The sequence below is a fragment of the Beta vulgaris genome, chromosome 4, assembly GCF_026745355.1.
Source record: "Beta vulgaris subsp. vulgaris cultivar EL10 chromosome 4, EL10.2, whole genome shotgun sequence".
Classification (NCBI taxonomy): Eukaryota; Viridiplantae; Streptophyta; class Magnoliopsida; order Caryophyllales; family Amaranthaceae; genus Beta; species Beta vulgaris.
Window position 1 is genome coordinate 25,262,288 of NC_079205.1, and position 19,347 is coordinate 25,281,634.

Here is a 19,347-nt window from a genome sequence, read left to right on the forward strand (position 1 = left end):
AACATGGCATCATAGTTTGTGAAATCTTTTATTTGTGGGGTATTGATTTTATGGACCCCTTTCCCTTATCTTTTGGTAATCTTTATATTGTTCTTGTTGTGGATTACGTTTCTAAATGGGTGGAAGCTCAAGCTACCATAAATGATGATGCTAAGACAGTTGTTAAGTTTGTTAAGAGTCACATATTTAATAGATTTGGTATAATAAAGGCCATAAATAGTGATAGGGGTACCCATTTTTATTAAAAACATTTGGGACTCTCCTTGAGAGATATCATGTGACATATAGAGTAGCAACAACCTGCCATCCTTAGACGAACGGACAAGCTGAAGTGTCAAATAGGGTAATTAAATTAATTCTAGCAAAAATGTTGAATGCTAACAAGAAGGACTGGAGCCTTAGGCTAGATGACACATTGTTGGCATATAGGACATCTTATAAAACACCTCTAATAATTTCCCCTTAGAGACTTGTTTTCGGCAAAGGATGCCATTTACCTGTAGAAATCGAGCATAAGTCTTACTAGGTTGTGAAGCAATGTAATATGACACTACGAACAGGCTGGACAGAGGAGGAAACTTAATTTGTAAGAACTTGTAGAAATAAGATTAGAAGCTTACGGAAACACTCAGATTTATAAAGATAAGACTAGAGCCTTTCATGACAAGCAGGTTATTAAAACTGATTTCTTTGTAGGACAGAAAGTCCTTTTATACAATGCTCGCTAAAGTTGTTCCCTGGTAAGCTCAGGTCTAGATGGTTAGGTCCCTTTGTTATTACTAATATTTTTCCTCATGGCGCAGTGGAGATTATAAGCTTGAAATATGGAAAAGTGTTTAAAGTAAATGGCCATAGATTAAAACCATTTTATGAGTTTGAGCATGCAGGTTTAATAAAAGAGCTCGAGCTTCATCGAGAATGATGTTTGCATAATGTCGAGCCAACGACATAAAATAAAGGCGCTTCTTGGGAGGCCACCCAAGCTTGATTTTTAATTGCTTTCTTTTATTGTTTTCATTCTATTATTTTCAGTTATGTTCATTAGGTGTAATAATCTGTTTTTTCTTTTAAACTGATCATTCAATGACCTGTGGTTCACACACTTGGGACAGTTAGTCAGACCCTAATTATTTTTTGCCTACTCATGCTGGTAAGTAAGCTCGATCAGTGAATCATGAATTATGCGATAAAATCGACAGTATGGTTTTAGGGATAACAAGTGTCAAAACTGATCAGCTTATGTACACTTGATTTATTTGAGCCCACTGTTGATTATGTGCATTATGCTAAATTCATTAATTATGTGTTCATGTTCAGTTGGCAACTTGAATTTTTGTGCACAAACAAGTTCAGATATACTCAATAACATTGCAGAGATAGTGAAACCATGAAACATACAATATGTTGAAATTTGCCAGTATGATTGTATGCGCTCATATATTTCGGTTGAGACTGAGAATATCTCATTTGCTTTCCCAGTTCTTTGTTCAGATTGCAACCTCTTCTAGTATCAAGGGCCTATTAGAAGTTTTATACAAGCTGCACTAATAATTTGCTCACTACTTTTGCTTCTATAGAATATTGTCTGTAATTGCACTATAATTTCAAAACTTGATGAGGACTATAGCCCTCTAATACAGTGGTAGATGTCCAAGACATCACAAGATTGAAACAAATGTTGATACAATGGATTATGAAATAACGATGCCATCATAGAACAACAGAAGATTGTTGGAGCTCTGGACTTTCTTTTAAGGAAAGTTACAGCTCGAAAGCATACATGAAAAATATTCAAGCAGCGAGCATAACATACATTTAACCAGCTAATTTTCCTCTTCCTTTTATCTTTTGTTTCATTGAGGGTAATGAAAAGTTTGAGTGTGGGGGTAAGCTAAGCATTTGTGTATTTAACATTAATATGATGGAAAATAGGTTTTGACATTCTTATGAACTTGGACTACTTGTTTTATTGTATGAAAGTGTAATCCCCCATATTTTTGAGATATTTAATTAAATAGTTTTAATCATTTTTGAATTATTAAAGCTATCCAATTTTAGTATTTGAGAGCAGAAGGGTATTTTGGTCAATTTACCAAAAGAGTATTTGAGTATATATTTTCACAAAGAAGTATTTTTGTCTTTTCAAGGAAGTATTTTATTAATATTAGTAGGAAGATTATTTTGGAAATTGATCATCAATTGTATTTTGGCAATTTGATGAGTAAGGGCATTTTGGTCTTTTACCCAAATCAACTACCACTATATAAGGGGGGGAAACCTAAGTTTCCCATCATTCTCCATCTTCTTGACTAGCCACCATTTCCTCAAAAAGGAGTAAGTGGGTTTTCCTCTCAAACCCTTGTTCTTCCTCAAGTAAGTTCTTCAACTAATTTTCTTCAAAGTTCAAGTTCTAATCTAGTTTTGTTTTAGAAAAATATAGGAAGATCTTGCAAATATCAAAGGGAAGCAAAAAGGTAACTATTTTTCTAAAATTTTTGGGATTTTCTTCCTTATTTTTCTCTCACCTTCTCTTGTCCCTCCTTTAGCTTGAGTTTTCCGGTCACCCGTCATGGTGGGGAGCCGGCTGGGCACCGCTGAAGTGTCGTCTGGGCCACCATCGTGCCGGCAGTGGTGGCGACTGCCGCCCTGCTACTGCTGCGTCGGTGGTGCTCGTGAGTGTAGCTTTGGTATGAGGTTTTCGAACCACTTGTAAAAAAAAAAATTCTGTCATTATTATTAATTAATTTACAGCAGTAAACTATTAGGGAAATAGTAGTTTTTATGAAGTTTTAAGTATTAGTTATAGTGGGTTTTGCCTACTAGTAAAGGTTTTTGAGTTATGACTTTAAAATAGTTTTTAAAGCCTTTTTTTAAACAAAAATCAGCTTTGTTAATAATTTTAAAAGTGCTGATTTTTATTTATAAGTAGCCTTGAATTGTTGTTGGTAAGTACTAACTGATAGTACTTTATTGTTGGTAGGTTTCAAGCATAATAAAAGCAAGTCAAACTTTTGACTATTAATTTTTGTGGGTTACCAAGGTACGTACACTTTGACCTTGACTTTAGTAGTTTCAAAGGTTATTTAATTTATTGAGCATGAGGAGTAAGGAGAGACTTATGCCTTATAATTGTTTGAGTACATGTTGAAAACTTAGAAAGGAGATTAGGAATGAAACTTTTGAGTTATTCCTATATTTAAAAGGCATGTGATTTATGTTAATTGCTTTTGAGCATGATTAAAGATATTTAAAGTTATTCTTGAAGCTAGGGCTTGCCTGAGAATATTTTATTGAGCATGGTCTCATTTGGGTTATATATTTTTGAGCAAGGTCTATCATAAGTTATGTATTTTATTGAGCAAGGTCTCATTATAAGTTATTTATTTTATTGAGCATAGTCTCATTAGAAGTTATATACATTAGTGAGCAAGGTCTCATTAGAAGTTATATTCTGTTGAGCAAGGTCTCACAAGTTTTAAAGTTATTGAGCAAGGTCTCACAAGTTAAAGTATTGAGCAAGGTCTCACAAGCAGTTTAATCATTGAGCAAGGACTCAATTGATTGGATCATGGATCCTTAAGAAAGTAAGAAAAGGACTCATGGAGTCATTAAAGTAATAAGATGAGCAAGGTCTCAAAGAATTTAGAATTGAGTTAATTATGGTGTTTGTTGCATTCACTTGTTAAAGAAAGATAAGAAATTGATTTATTTGCTAGATGTATTATTGTGATTGTGTCTCACATAATGGGCTTTGGCAATAAAACTCTTGGTATGGATCCCCAGCGTATTGAACATAAGGGGGGAGTTAGTGTGAAACTATACTCCTGCATATATAGCTTAGCATGACGATGCTAATGCTTTTATTTTATCAAGCAAGTTTATGGAATTCCAATTATCAAGATCTTTGAGTGAACTAGATGTCAATCGTATTCTTTATCTCTGAGATGTTGAGTCTACAGGCTCACTCTCACCCTCGTTCATTACTAACAAGCTTAAATTTCTCGAGTCAAGTTATTTAAAGTTTATGGAACTTTAGTAAGAGGTGTGGGATCTCTTATACAAGGAATAGTAGCCCGTATGATTCCAAGAGGAGGACGGTGCCCGTTCATTGCCAAATAGAAAGTATTTAGTAAGTTCAGTTATATGCTTGTCGCATGTAGAGTCGTAAGAAGAGTAAGCCGAAGTGGTTGAGGATTGCATGCATTATTATTTGCATCAGTTTAGTAGTGTTATGTACTCAACATTGCTGATGTATGTGTTTCTTTGTTTTCTTTTGGTTTGTTGTTTTTCCTCAACGACCCTGTGATGACCCATTTGGCGAGCAGAGCTGAGAGGAAAAGTTTCAGGTACAAGTTCTTGATGTGCATTGGAATCATAAGCATTTGGATGGGAATTTTAGTACACAAGTACTTTCTTATTTAAGTTATCTTGAACTTTACGTTTGACTTTTCTTGACCACTGGGGTCAAGGTTTGACTTGTTTTGAAGATGCACACTAGTGGAAAAAACATCAATTGCTCCGGTTAAAAAGCCCACAAATGCTCTGTATTTGACCCGTAGCAGAAGCCATACGAGCATTTGAGCATTTTACCAAATGCTCCGTTTTCAACCGGAGCATTTGGGACACCAAATGCTCCGGTTGTTTAAAAAACCGGAGCATTTGATTGTTAAATGCTCCGGTTGTCAAGGAAAAAACAGAGCATTTATAGCATAAGTGCTCCGGTTTTTTCTTAACAACCGGAGCATTTACTAGTTTTTTTTTAAAAAAAAATTGTACAGAAGCTTAGTGGCAACCCCTATCATGCAGCATACAAACAACTCATAACCCACTATCCCCACTTAATTTAAAGACTAACTCTTATAAGAATCAAAAGAACATATATAAGAAGGATATAAACTAAAATTTTATTAATCAAATAAAAAAATGACACAAGTATAAACAACAAAATATTATAATTGCAAAAAAAAAATCTCAAAAGTTTCACCATAGGCAGTCTATAGGCAGCCTGAGCCTTTCACCATTAAAGTTTCACCAAGTTTAATTTGAAACAGAGTAATGTTGCAATGATAATGGAGAAGTATGACAAAATCACATGTCAAAATTAGCTTATAAAGGTAATCATTTACTTCAATTATGTAAAGTCAAATTGCTTGGTAATAATGGAAAAGTTAGCCCGACTCAATTTAACTTTCACAACACAGATGTCAAAATTAATTAGCAAAAAGAATGTGGAAGAGTAAAAACTAAAAAGCATATCTTTTTAGAAATTGGAGAGAAATGGAAGCAGTACCTCTTCTCATCGAATGGAATGCCAAAACTGCTGTTTAACAAGATTGCCATAAATGCATGAGAAAAACAATTTCTTGATCGATCTCCATCATCCTTTCCATATTGTCTTTTGAGGTTCTCCTGGTCATCCTCGCAAATATAGCGTCCAATGGATTCCAGATCAGATATAGAAGCCTTTGGAACTAAGCCTCTAAACTGATAACCACAGAAAAGACAATTCAGTGCAGTTCCCCATAACCGTTTTAGATTCTATTTTTTACACATTCCAAGAGCAGCTGCCAGTGGTTGAACAAAGGCTTCCTCCATATAATTGGCAAATCCTAACTTCATTAATTGCTAGTAATAACCCCAATAGCAACATAACATTGTGGTTACATGGTACATCTTGATTTTAGTTTAGTGACATTAGTTCACGATGATATAACTATATAAGACATTTTTTCATCCATGCAACAGGAAAAGAAAGCTCAACTGTTCCTAGTGGTTTGTTGAACACCAACCTGGGAAGAGAGAAAGAAGCTTTGCTGAAGATGAGGTTTATGTTCTAACTCACTAAAAATTGATGGCACTATCTCACACGGTGGACGTGCACATTATCCTACATAAAAACAAAAAAAATTATCTGGACATTAGGGAGGAGATCATATTTGCAACTCCAACATATGAAGGTAAAATATACTTCAAAAAGGACCATGTGGAAAACTATGAGTTGCAGAGAACAAAGACTTTCACTAGTCAGTAATTAAAAGTACCAATACTGAGGAGAAACAACTTGTGGTATCATATAAATTCAACAAAGAGACTTCTATTTTAAAGACCTTGAAAATAAGATAAAAAAAGAGAACTCCTTGAATGCAATATCATGAAATATTGAAATGACAAGATTGTACTTCACTGATTAGAATTTTCATTCAAGTATTCAACTTAATATTACCAAGCTGACAAGACAAAATTGGGTGTGACCCTCTGTTTGGATGTCCTCATAGCTTGTGGATATATTCACTAAATTAAAGAAGCGGCAAAGTAGGCTGCAAAATAGAGGGGAATTTTTTTTTACACCCCATTTTGACATCCTGGACTTCCACCACAGAGCTCTCATAGTCAAAGCTCTCAAGTACTTTATACAAACACCCCACAGACATACTCTATTTTTCCACGAGAACACACATACCTATCTTAACATAAACATCATCATTGATTTTGACATAAAACTCAGCCTCCCATGCTTCAGTGGCGTGAGCCAAAAACAATTTTGTCTTTTTAGGATTCTCCTGTGGTGCCTCTATATGATCATCCCAAAGACAGAAAAGAAAAGAAAAAATAAGGACATGTTGATTAATATATATACACCCAAGTCAAAATGGTCTACAATAGCTTTTGATTTCATATGTGCAGTTATTTGAATCAACCATAGAATGATAAGAGCATAGCTGAAGTTCACACTCTACCCCTGTATGGTAAAGAGTAAGAAACTGTGCCTGAAGCTCTTTAGTGCAAACAAACTCCTAAAAGACCCAGCTCATGGTTCAACAAGCTAAGCCCTCGGACAAATTCTAGATGGAAAGAGATCATGGATGTGAACATACAAGAATCATGAAGTAATTGGTCTGCCGGTTTTCAACATCAATCTCTCTGCCTAAACTGTCTCCACGGTTTGCACTGCAAGATAGCTGATTTTTAGTTGAAGTTTAAATATAAAGAACAGGGCTAGTTAACAGCGATCCACACCATCAAACACAAACCTTCTTCCAATTACAAATCTCGAAACAATGCCCTTCTCATTCTCTAGCTTCTTTAATGCAGCTCTTACACAGATTCAACTATGAAGGTTATGCCTAACATATATGATGAGGACTATAGACAAATGAAACTCATTACCAGTTGGCATCCATGCCTTTTGAATGGCATCTCTATTCCTCCTCCGCCCGAACTGTGTAGTAATTCCCATAACAGCTAAAAGTTTCTTCTTACCAATAACATCATTCCCCACAGAGTATTTTGTAACAAATCCTTCTTTTCTAGCAGCAGCCACCTCCATCTCAAGGGCTCACAACTTCTTTTGCTGTTCGCTGGAAACAATTATAAATCCTCAAATTAGACTTTCCAAAAATCCGAATATGGATACTAATGAAACAAAAAAAAAAGCAAACATCAAAACCGAAAGTAGACAACTTACCGACAAGCTATAACTTTTAACGTGTCATCAACAGATATAGTTGTGTGCCCCTAAAAATAATAACCTGTAGTCAATTTTCTTTCACAATGCATTACAATTTACCCATTTCTTTCCAAAACACACTTACAAGTACATATCTGTAGTCTGAGCCTTTCACCATTAATATAAAACTGTCATAATTTTACAATACGTAACTCAAATATTAATGGTAAAATCAAACGTATGACTATCATGTCTTCTGGTGAAAGTAGATTAGAATTAAGAAATGTAGATCATAATTAAGCAAAAGCTGGAAAATGGATAGAAACTTACCAATTTAAATGAACAAGAATTCTAGTGATTAGTTCGTCTCTGTAGAAAAAGAAATCAGAGCAGTTTATTATGAGTATGAAGAGCAGTTTATGAAGACCAAAATACTAACGCTGCTCCTCAATATTATGAGTATGAAGAGCAGTTTATGTCATGAAGACATGAAGAGCGGTTTAATTTGTTGGTTTTGTTGGTTTTGTCAAGAAGAACAGTTTAATTGTTAGAAAAAGAAATCACATAATACTCAAATTTCCGCAATTTTGTCATAATACTAACAATTAAACTGCTCTTCATGTCTGATTAGTACAGAGAAAGATGTAAATTACCCATAAACATATACTTCAAGATTGCTCAAAATACATAATATAACATGTAGATTACTCGAAATCAACTAAATTCTACGTCTAACTAAATCAAGCATATTATAGATAAATTCGATTAAACAGATAACAAAGCCACACTAGAAGTCCAAATCAACCACATTACAGATTAGCGATAATGAACTCGGCTAATTTGGCACTAATTTTTCAACATCGAATCATAAGAATCGAAAATCAAAACCCTAAATCGAATTTAACTCACCATTCAAGCTAATATGGTCAAATTTAGCAGCGGTTGCAGCTCTAACAACACGATTGCGCTTAAATTTCGGGTGAACATCCTCAAGAACGTCGTCAGAATCTTCTCTATCAAGATCAGTAGGGTTTTGCTCACTAGGTTAGGAATCAACTTCGCACTTCTATTTCTTTTCTAAGCACACAAATCCACCATTATCGACATGATCGAAGCTAAAAAAATGGATGGTTGTTGTTCACCAAAAGCTACTGATATATGACTCTTAATTTGAAGAAACCTTAAGTCGACGAAGAGAAATGAAAATAGGAGGCAGAGAGGAAAAGAGAAGAGAGAAAGGGGGTATGTATGGCTGTATGGGGTTTGTAATTCCAATAAGCAAAATGGGGAAAAAGAGAATAAATAAATAAATAAAGTTTTATTAAAATAGTAAAATGCTCCGATTGTTTTGAAAAACCCAAGCATTTGTGATTTTTTTTTAAAAAAAAATAGAAAGGCTGTCAAATGCTTGGGTTGTTTAAATAACCCAAGCATTTGTAAAGTAGCAAAAGAAGTTTTTTCCACTAGTGATGGGACTAGTATGGGATAGTCTCCGAGTTTGTAACTCATTTATACTTTCGTATTTCAGTTCTATTAAAGTATTTTCAGTTTATTTTAAAAGACTTCCGCTGTATTCTCTGATTAGCCTTACGTATTATCATGTGTGGCATAACAACTCCCGCAATTTCTCCTAGTTCATATAAGGAGGAGTCGTGGGGGTGTTACAAAGTGGTATGAGAGCTCCAAGGTTTTTATTACCTTATTTTACAAAAGTTTTCGAACTTAAAAGTATTTCAAAGTCGAATTGCAAAAAGGGAAGGGAATTGCATATGCATATGTACATTGCGTCGCATTAGTCACTAAGTCTCTATTTGCCTTAGATTAGTAAGTGTTCTATGTTCTAGTAGCACTTTTGATGTGTTTTATGTGACTAAGTGTTTGATTGCAACGTGATTGGCATTTTCTACTTGCATGGAGTCTAGTTTGGACTGAAAGGTGTAGTATGACTACGAAGCAATACTATTTTGCTTTAATATACTACTCTAGTAAGAGAGTTAGTATAAAAGTTCCATAGAAAGGAGATTGCGAATTAAATGTCAGCGTGGCATTTGCTTAGTAGTTTGACCTATATTGAGGGTCAATAAGCGATTTTTAAGTCAATTTTTTTTCTTGGCAGATCAATGGCCGATAGAAACGCTAGAGTTGATGCTCAGTTGAGGAATTTAGTCCGAGTGACTACGAATTTAGCTAGAAGAGGAGTTCCTCCGAGGAAGAAATCTGTTGATTGGTTTAAGAGGGTTAGCGATAGTAAATCGCCTTCTTATGATGGGAAGGGTGATCCTGTTAAGCTTGAGAACTGGTTTAGGGATTTCGAGAAGCTATTCGATGCTATTCAATGTCCCGATAATAGGAAGGTAGCTATAGCTGCATATTACCTCAAGGGGGAAGCCGACTTTTGGTGGTCGCAACATAAGGAGACGTTAATGGCGAGGCCTGACTTTGATTGGAAGACTTTCGGAGTAGCTATGAAGGAGAAATTTTATCCCAATTTCTTGAGGAGGCAAAAGGCCATTGAGTTTGATGAGTTGAAGCAAGGTGACATGACTGTGGAGCAGTACTATGAGAAGTTTGTAGGATTGATGAAGTTTGCTCCAGAGTTAGTACCCACTGAGGAAAGAAAGGCTATTAGGTTCGAAACTGGACTTAGTCTTGAGGTGAAGCTTGGGTTAGGAGGTTCAACTTTTAGGACCTTAGAGAAAGTGTACGATAGAGCTGCTCATTTAGGTTCCTATTTGAAACAAGCTGGAGTTGAGAGCTCAAACAATAAGAGAAAGGAGAATCCTAGTTAGAATTTCCATAGGAACGACAAGAAGTTCAAGCCTCAAAATAACTTTCACCAAGGAGGACAATCTGATGACCAAAGGAATGGGGGCCAATATCAACCACAGAAGGGTGGAAATGGTTCTAATAAGGGAAAGAAAGGAGACGAACGCGTGTATTTCTGCAAGAGGTGCCCCTACAATCATCCTGGAAAGGATTATGAAGGAAAGCTGGTGGAGTGTAACTACTGCCACAAATTGGGTCACCGAGAGTATGAGTGCTTCTCCAAGAACCCTGAGTTGAAGATTGACAAAGGCAAGAGCGGAAACCAGTTTGGTCAGGGCAATCGAAACCACTCAAGAGGCAACAACTATCAAGGTGGGAACAAGCAAAATGAGAACAACAAGACCGTTTTGAGTGGAGCTGGCCCTAGTGTGCCTGTAGTTGCTAGATTGAATGTCATAAGCGCTAGAGAAGTTGAGACGTCCAAGGACGTAGTTACGGGTAATGTTTATATTAATTCCACTTTTGTTAAAGCTTTATTTGATTCAGGAATCGTACGTTCATTTGTTTCAAAGTTAGTTGTTTCAAAATATGGCTTAGAAAACCCTAGGGATGTTGAGATTCCTATTATGTTACCATCTGGGGAAGTAGTAACTTGCTCAAGAGTATATGAAAACGTCCTTGTGAGAATTGGGGATGTAGACTTTGAAACCAACCTCATAGAGTTTCCATTGGAAGACTTGGAGATCATTTTAGGAATGGATTGGCTTAAGGAGTATAAAGCCGAGATTATTTGTGGAGAACAAAAAGTGAGATTGAGGAATAAATGGGAAAAAGGTGACTTTCAAGACTAAACCACAAGAAGGTAGAATTAAGATCATTTCAGCCTTAAGCTTGGTGAAGCAAGTGAGTAAGGGAGCTCCGTTATTCTTGTGTAGTGTGTAGAGGTTGGGAGAAGAGAAGCTTAAGATAGAACATGTGAAAGTGGTGAATGAGTTTCCAGACGTATTTCCGGAAGATATACCGGGAATGCCACCTCAAAGGGAGTTAGAATTCACCATAGACTTAGTTCCTGGAACTGCCCTATATCAAAAGCACCCTATAGAATGGCTCCAGCAGAGATGAAGGAGCTCAACAAGCAACTAGAGGAATTATTCGAGAAAGGGTACATTAGACATAGTTATTCCCCATGGGGAGCACCTGTTTTATTCGTAAAGAAGAAGGATGGAAGCTTGAGGCTATGTATCGATTATAGAGATCTCAATAAGGTGACTATTAAGAATAAGTATCCGTTACCGAGGATTGACGACCTATTTGATCAATTAAGAGGAGCTGAAATATTTTCAAAGATAGACTTGAGGTCAGGGTATCACCAATTGCAGATTAGGGAGAAAGACATACCAAAGATTGCCTTTAGGACAAGGTATGGTCACTATGAGTTCACTGTGATGCCATTTGGTTTAACCTATGCACCAGCGATGTTTATGGACCTCATGAATAGAGTGTTTCGAGAGTATTTGGACAAATTTGTAGTCGTATTCATCGATGATATCCTTATCTACTCGAAGAACAAGGAGGAGCATGAAGAGCACTTGAGATTGGTGTTATCTACACTTAGGGAGAATCGACTTTACGCAAAGTTCTTGAAGTGTGAATTCTGGATGGAAGAAGTGGCGTTTCTTGGCCAAATTGTGTCAAAACAGGGAATTTCCGTTGATCCGTCGAAGATAACCGCAGTGAGCGAATGTGTAACACCCCGTAATTTAACCCTTTATTTTTGGTATTTCTTTATTTTAAAATAGTATTTTACCTTTTCACAAAAATAAATAATTTATTATTTGAATTATTTTGGAACATTTTATGAAAATGTGTATATATATTTATATGTTGTAATATATATATATATATATATTTTATTTTAAGTTGTTATATTAGTTTCGTTATTTATTTGGGCGTTTAGGATCCCATTTTATCGCGTAGCATTTTTATAACGTTGTTGGACCGACTAATTGGGTGATGAAATGTTGCATTGCTTGTGGGGTGTCATGCTAGCCGAAAATTAGCAATTATGTTGTGGAGGATGAAGAGTTTTGGTGCGTGCTTATGAAGCTAACCTTTGAGTCTCTTGTAACTCCCTATTTAATTCTCCATTAACCCACCTTTGCAATCACCCTTTAAACCATTTCTTAAGAAGGTTATTAATCAGATTTTTTGCTGCTTTGTAACCCCATTTTCCGTCCAACCATTAGAGAGGAAGAGAAAGAGTTCTTCTCTCTTCTCGGTTTTCGTCCATTTCTGCACACCCATTTTCTTTGCATCCTATCTCCTTCGTTTCTTATCCGAATTGAGCGTGTGAGTAGTCAAAATCTATCTACTCGGAAAGATCTTGATCGTGATGTAATTTGTTTTTGAAGAAAGGGGAAGACGAGACTGCAGTTTTCGTTGCAATCAGACGAGTCATCCGGTTTTATTCCCTGTCGCACCTTTACGAAAATAACCGTAACCGGAGATCTAACCGTTGGATAGTCTTCACATTTGGACAGAACGTTTATGACATCTGGTTCTTTACTTTGACCGGAGCGATTTGGAATCCGAGCTTTTAATCACCGGAAATCATGATCGGAGCAGAGCAGTGCAAAATAAGAGTTTTCAACATTCAAGAAAAAGGTAACTAGCGTTATTCTAGTTCGATAGAGAATAGATTGTGAACTTAGGCTGTTAGAATCACGTTCGAGAACGTAGTATCATGCTAGGTGGAACTTAGAGGATTTTATGATTGAAGTTACATGTAGTTTCATGGTTGTTGGTGTTGTTTTCATACCTTGGATTGCTACTATAATCATCTTGTTAAGTTTTGTTGATTAGTTGTATCCTTGTTGTTGTTGTGGTTGAATTGATTCATTAGTTCACATGGGTTATCTTTGGATTTTGAGAAGTTATCGTTGTTGATGAGATTTAGCCTCAAGTGACGATGATTGGTGTTGTGTTGGGCATGTATGCTAAGTGTGTTAGAATAAGTTTTGGTTGATTTACTTGGATTGCGTCTTGGAATCTTAGTTGTCGTTGTTGTTATTGGTGAAGTATGGATGTTTGTGGAAGTGCTTGGCGTGTGTGTCGATGTGTCATTGAGGTTGGAGTAGGCGTGCGTGGCTGGTGCTAGCCTCAAAGGAGTTGTTGTGGGCGAACGAGTGAAGCTCGCAGGCCACGGTAGTGGGCTGCTCGCGACTCGCGAGTAGCGTCGCGACTCACGAAGGCTGGATGTCGCGACCCGCGATCCCTCTTGAGTCGTGCTGTTGCGTTTTTGTTTCCTTTTGGTCTACAGCTTGTGTACCTTTGCTTGAGTGGTCTTAGATATGTATACTAAGGGTGTTTGAGTATTGTTTGGTCGACTTAAGTGTTACATTAAGGGTATGTGCCCTATTTTGTTGGGAAGCCTATGGCTGTTTGGTTTGGAGTATGTTGAGGGCTTATGCTTTGTTGTGCATTCACACATTCGAACCTTGTTCGTTAGTGAATTCGATTTGCTTGTGTACCTTGTTGTGTATACCTATGAAAGTTGGATTAGATGGATTTTGTGTATACCTTGTCGTGTATACCTTGTGCTTGTAGAGTTGGATTGATCCTACGGACGGTATGGTCCTAGGAATTTGTGTTTGATTGACCCTATAAACGGTATGGTTCTAGGAATTTGCGTTAGTTGATTTTAAGGACGGTATGGTTCTAGATATATGTGATCTTAAGAACGGTATGGTTCTAGGAATTTGTGCGATGATCCTAAGGGCGGCATGGTCCTAGGAGTTTGTGTTTGATTATTCTAACGGCGGTATGGTCCTAGAAATTTATGCTCGCTCACCTAAGGGCGGTATGGTCCTAGGCTTTGGTTACTGAACCGTGGGCAATATGGTCCATTGGTTACTACGGGTGGTATGATCCGTAGATTATAGCTATTCGAAAAGGGCGGTATGGTTCCTCGAATATGCAACGTAGGCCTTGGGCGGTATGGTCCAATGAGTCTACTCACAGGCGGTATGGTCTGTTATGTTTGAGCTTGTGGACCGCATTTGTTGCATTTGTTTGCAACGTTGACCGCATTTGATGCATGGTTGTCGTTTGTATCTTTGAAGTTGTATCTTCTAGGGGTATGGTTCCTCGAATATGCAACGTAGACCTTGGGCGGCATGGTCCAATAAGTCTACTCACAGACGGCATGGTCTGTTGTGTTTGAGCTTGTTGACCGCATTTGTTGCATGGTTGACAAGGATTTGGTGTGATAGTGGATTTTTCCTTGTTGGTTGCTTATGATTATTTGTACCTCTTAGTGATTACGGTATTTTGATAATGTGTTCTTTGATGTTGCTTCTAATTTCTGTAAGTTCATTATCTGTTCCTATTTGGGCTGGGAGAACTGCTAGTTACTCCCCACTGATTGTGGAAGTTGTTGTATATTTTGCAGGTTATGTTGATGGGTTTCTCCTTTGGTTTTGGGCTCGAGTTGAGTTGTGAGCATTTAAAAGCTAGGTGTTTTAGGCCTAGACTTTTAGTTAGTTGAAGAGTCATTTTTCTCTTTCAGTTATTACTCTAATTAATTTAATTTATTTATACTATTTACTTATGTTGGTTTATCACTTAGTTATGTAATCGCATTTCTTGTAGTAGTGACAATCCCATAAGACGATGTTTCCGCCATCGTCCTATTAATACTATTATTATTTCTTTCGTTTCCGCTTTGAAATTCTGGGGTGTTACAGAATGGCCTACACCTAGGAGTGTTACTGATATAAGGAGTTTCTTGGGTTTAGCTGGCTACTATAGACGTTTTGTGAAGGACTTTTTGAGGGTAGCTAAACCAATGACTAGTCTCATGAAGAAGGATACGAAGTTCATATGGAGTGAGGAGTGTGAGAAAGCCTTTAAGAAGCTTAAGGAGTTGTTGACTACAGCTCTAATTTTGACGTTGCCAGAGGAGAATGCTGAGTTGGAGGTATATAGTGACGCTTCGAAAAATGGTTTAGGGTGTGTGTTGATGCAAAATCGAAAGGTTATAGCCTACGCTTCTAGGCAATTGAAACCGTACGAAGTGAATTACCCACCCATGATCTAGATTAGCCGCAATAGTGTTTGCTTTGAAGATTTGGCGACACTACTTATGGAGTGAAGGTAAAGTTGTATACAGACCACAAGAGTCAGAAGTATTTGTATACTCAGCAAGTTTTGAATATGAGATAGAGAAGATGGTTGGAGTTGGTGAATGACTATGATATTGAGATCTTATATCATGTAGGAAAGGCAAACGTCGTTGCCGACGCGTTAAGTCGTAAGTCTAGCCATAGTTTAAGTACTTTGGTACTTCCAGAGAAGTTATGTGACGAGTTTAGGAAGCTCAACATTGAAGTTGTTGGGAGTAGTGGAGTGGAAGCATGCTTAAATGCCATTTCAATCCATCAGATTGAATGAAGAGAATTTTAAAGGCTCAAGAAGGGAATGAGGAAATGGAGAGATAAAGAAGCTGATCGAGGAGAAAAAGACAAAGGAGTTTAGTATCCATGATGATGGAAGTGTCCGATTCAATGGAAGATGGTGCATACCGTCGAGTTGCACCGAGTTGAAAGAAAAAGTGATGAAAGAAGCAAGGGCACAACACGACTTATTCTATCCACCCTGGAGGGGATAAATTATATGAGGACTTGAAGCTAATGTTCTGGTGGAAGAATATGAAAAGAGAAGTAGTTGAATTTGTTGCTAGGTGTTTGACTTGTCAGAAGGTGAAGAGCAGAACACAAGAGACCTCAAGGTACGATTCAACCGTTACCAGTGCCTGAGTGGAAATGGGATGACATAGCGATGGATTTCGTTGTAGGTCTTCCTAAGACAGCGAAAGGATTCACCAAAGTGTGGGTGATAGTAGATAGACTAACTAAGGTAGCAAAATTTGTTCCAATGAAGGACAATTGGTCGATGGAACAGTGTGGTAAAGTATATGTGGACCAAGTGGTGAGGCATCATGGAGTTCCTTCCACTATTTGTCGGATAGAGATTCAAGATTCTTATCTCATTTTTGGGAGGCATTTCAGAAAGCTTTTGGGACCAATGTGCTTAAAAGTACAACTTTTCATCCAGCAACTGATGGTCAATCAGAAAGAACCATTCAGACTCTCGAGGATATGTTGAGGGCTGTGCCTTAGATTACCCTAAGACTTGGGATGAGATGTTGGCTTTAATAGAATTCTCATACAATAATAGCTACCATTCTAGCATTAAGATGGCTCCTTTTGAAGCTTTATACGGTCGAAAATGTCGTAGTCCATTGTGCTGGAATGATATTAGCGAGACGGTTACTTTGGGACCGCAAATGATTGAAGATACCGTATATCAAGTGAGATATATCCGTGAGAAGATGAGGGCGGCCCAGGATCGTCAAAAGGCCTATGCAGATCAGAAGAGATAGCAAATATCAAGTAGGCGAGAAAGTCTTACTGAAGGTGTCACCTATGAAAGGGGTGATGCGTTTTGGGCAAAAAGGAAAGCTTAGCCCGAAGTTTATAGGTCCTATGACAATTTGAAAGAATTGGAAGATTGGCTTATCGTTTAGATTTGCCAAATAATTGGGAAAGGTGCATAATGTGTTCCATGTATCCCAACTAAAGAGATATGTGCCCGATAAGTCTCACGTATTAGATCCCGAGATTATAGAAGTGGATGAGACGCTTTCTTTTGAAGAGAGACCAGTAAAGATCTTGGACTCTAAGGTGAGGAGTACAAGAAATAAAGATATAAAGATACTCAAGGTTTTGTGGTCTAACCAGCGTACCGAAGAGGCTACCTGGGAGGCTGAAGACGAGATGAGAAAGAAGTATCCTGAGCTCTTCGACTAGGTGAGTTGAGTTCCGGGACGTAACTCCTTTAAGGGGGGTAGAGTGCGTGCGCGCATTTTGCTAGAAATTAGTAAGAATTTGTTGCATTTGTGCACTATTTTTAGAGTTTTCAAGGAAAACTTTTCAAGCAAAGTAAGCATTTCATAGTTTGAACATTAAGGCAAAAGTTTTATTGAGTAGCGTACTATTTGGCTACTTGTTTTATTCAGTAGCGTATTATTTGACTACTTGTTTTACTCAGTAGCGTATTATTTGGCTACTTGTTTTACTCAATAGTACTTGATTTACTTAGTAGCGTATTATTTGGCTACTTCTTAAGAAAGAAATTATTAGGCGTAATGCTCAATTTTCAAAGATGAAAGTTGGATTAGAGAGGAGGGTTTCGGGACGAAACTTCTTTTAAGGGGGGTAGATTGTAATCACCCATATTTTAAAGATATTTAATTAAATAATTTTAATCATTTTTAATTATTAAAGCTATTTAATTTCAGTATTTACAGAAGGGTATTTTGGTCATTTTACCAAAGAGTATTTGAGTATTTCCACAAAGAAGTATTTTAGTATTTTCAAGAAGTATTTTATTAATATTAGTAGGAAGATTATTTTGGAAATTGATCAGTAAATGTATTTTGGCAATTTGATGAGTATGGGCATTTTGATCTTTTACCCAAATTAACTACCACTATATAAGGGGGGGAACCTAAGTTTCCCATCATTCTCCATCTTCTTGACTAGCCACCATTTCCTCAAAAAGGAGTAAGTGGGTTTTTTCTCTCAAACCCTTGTTCTTCCTCAAGTAAGTTCTTCAACTAATTTTCTTCAAAGTTCAAGTTCTAATCTAGTTTTGTTTTAGAAAAATATAGGAAGATCTTGCAAATATCAAAGGGAAGAAAAAAGGTAATTATTTTTCTGAAATTTTTGGGGTTTTCTTCCTTATTTTTCTATCTCCTTCTCTTGCCCCTCCTTTAGCTTGAGTTTTCCGGCCACCCGTCATGGTGCCGTCTGGGCCACCGCCATGCCGATAATGGTGGCGACTTTCGCCCTGCTACTGCTGCGCCGGTGGTGGTGCGGGTGGTGCTCGTGGTGGCCGCCGGTGAGTGTAGCTTTGGGTTGTGGTTTTCAAACCACTTGTAAGAAAAAAATTCTGTTATTATTATTAATTAATTTACAGCAGTAAACTATTACGGAAATAGTAGTTTTTATGAAGTTTTAAGTATTAGCTATAGTGGGTTTTGCCTACTAGTAAAGGTTTTTTTAAGTTATGACTTTAAAATAGTTTTTAAAGCCTTTCTAAACAAAAATCAGCTTTGTTAGTAATTTTAAAAGTGCTGATAATTTTTATTTATAAGTAGCCTTGAATTGTTGTTGGTAAGTACTAACTGATAGTACTTCATTGTTGGTAGGTTTCAAGCATAATAAAAGCAAGTCAAACTTTTGACTATTGATTTTTGTGGGTTACCAAGGTATATACACTTTGACCTTGACTTTAGTAGTTTCAAAGGTTATTTAATTTATTGAGCATGAGGAGTAAGGAGATCGAGGCTTATGCCTTGTAATTGTTTGAGTACATGCTGAGAACTTAGAAAGGAGATTAGGAATGAAACTTTTGAGTTATTCCTATATTTAAAAGGCATGTGATTTATGTTAATTGACTTTGAGCATGATTAGAGATATTTAAAGTTATTCTTGAAGCTAGGGCTTGCCTGAGAATATGTTATTGAGCATGGTCTCATTTGGGGTTATATATCTTATTGAGCAAGGTCTCATCATAAGTTATGTATTTTATTAAGCAAGGTCTCATTATAAGTTATATATTTTATTGAGCATGGTCTCATTAGAAGTTATATACATTATTGAGAAAGGTCTCATGAGAAGTTATATTCTGTTGAGCCAGGTCTCACAAGTTTTAAAGTTATTGAGCAAGGTCTCACAAGTTTAAAGTATTGAGCAAGGTCTCACAAGTAGTTGAATCATTGAGCAAGGACTCAATTGATTGGATCATGGATCCTTAAGAAAGTAAGAAAAGGACTCATGGAGTCATTAAAGTAATAAGATGAGCAAGGTCTCAAAGAATTTAGAATTGAGTTAATTATGGTGTTTGTTGCATTCACTTGTTAAAGAAAGATAAGAAATTGATTTATTTGCTAGATATATTATTGTGATTGTGTCTCACATAATGGACTTTGGCAATAAAACTCTTGGGATGGATCCCCCATGAGTATTGAACATAAGGCGGGAGTTAGTGCGAAACTATAAACCTGCATA

At 36.8% G+C, this 19,347-nt stretch overlaps 1 protein-coding gene across 1 annotated transcript; it reads left to right on the forward strand.

Moving 5' to 3' along the window:
• Nucleotides 1-9,567: 9,567 nt before the first annotated feature.
• LOC109136342 (uncharacterized) lies at nt 9,568-11,064 on the forward strand. Its single transcript, XM_019252348.1, has 2 exons — nt 9,568-10,148; nt 10,248-11,064. The coding sequence occupies exons 1-2, from the start codon at nt 9,568-9,570 to the stop codon at nt 11,062-11,064; spliced, it is 1,398 nt and encodes a 465-aa protein (XP_019107893.1).
• The last annotated feature ends 8,283 nt before the right edge of the window (nt 11,065-19,347 follow it).

What these genes read in the sequence shown, in the direction of transcription:
- LOC109136342 (XM_019252348.1), top strand. Translation starts at nt 9,568, where the DNA reads ATGGCCGATAGAAACGCTAGAGTTGATGCTCAGTTGAGGAATTTAGTC. An exon ending in TTTAGGACCTTAGAGAAAGT is followed by an intron (nt 10,149 to 10,247) that starts GTACGATAGAGC and finishes GAATTTCCATAG; the next exon opens with GAACGACAAGAAGTTCAAGC.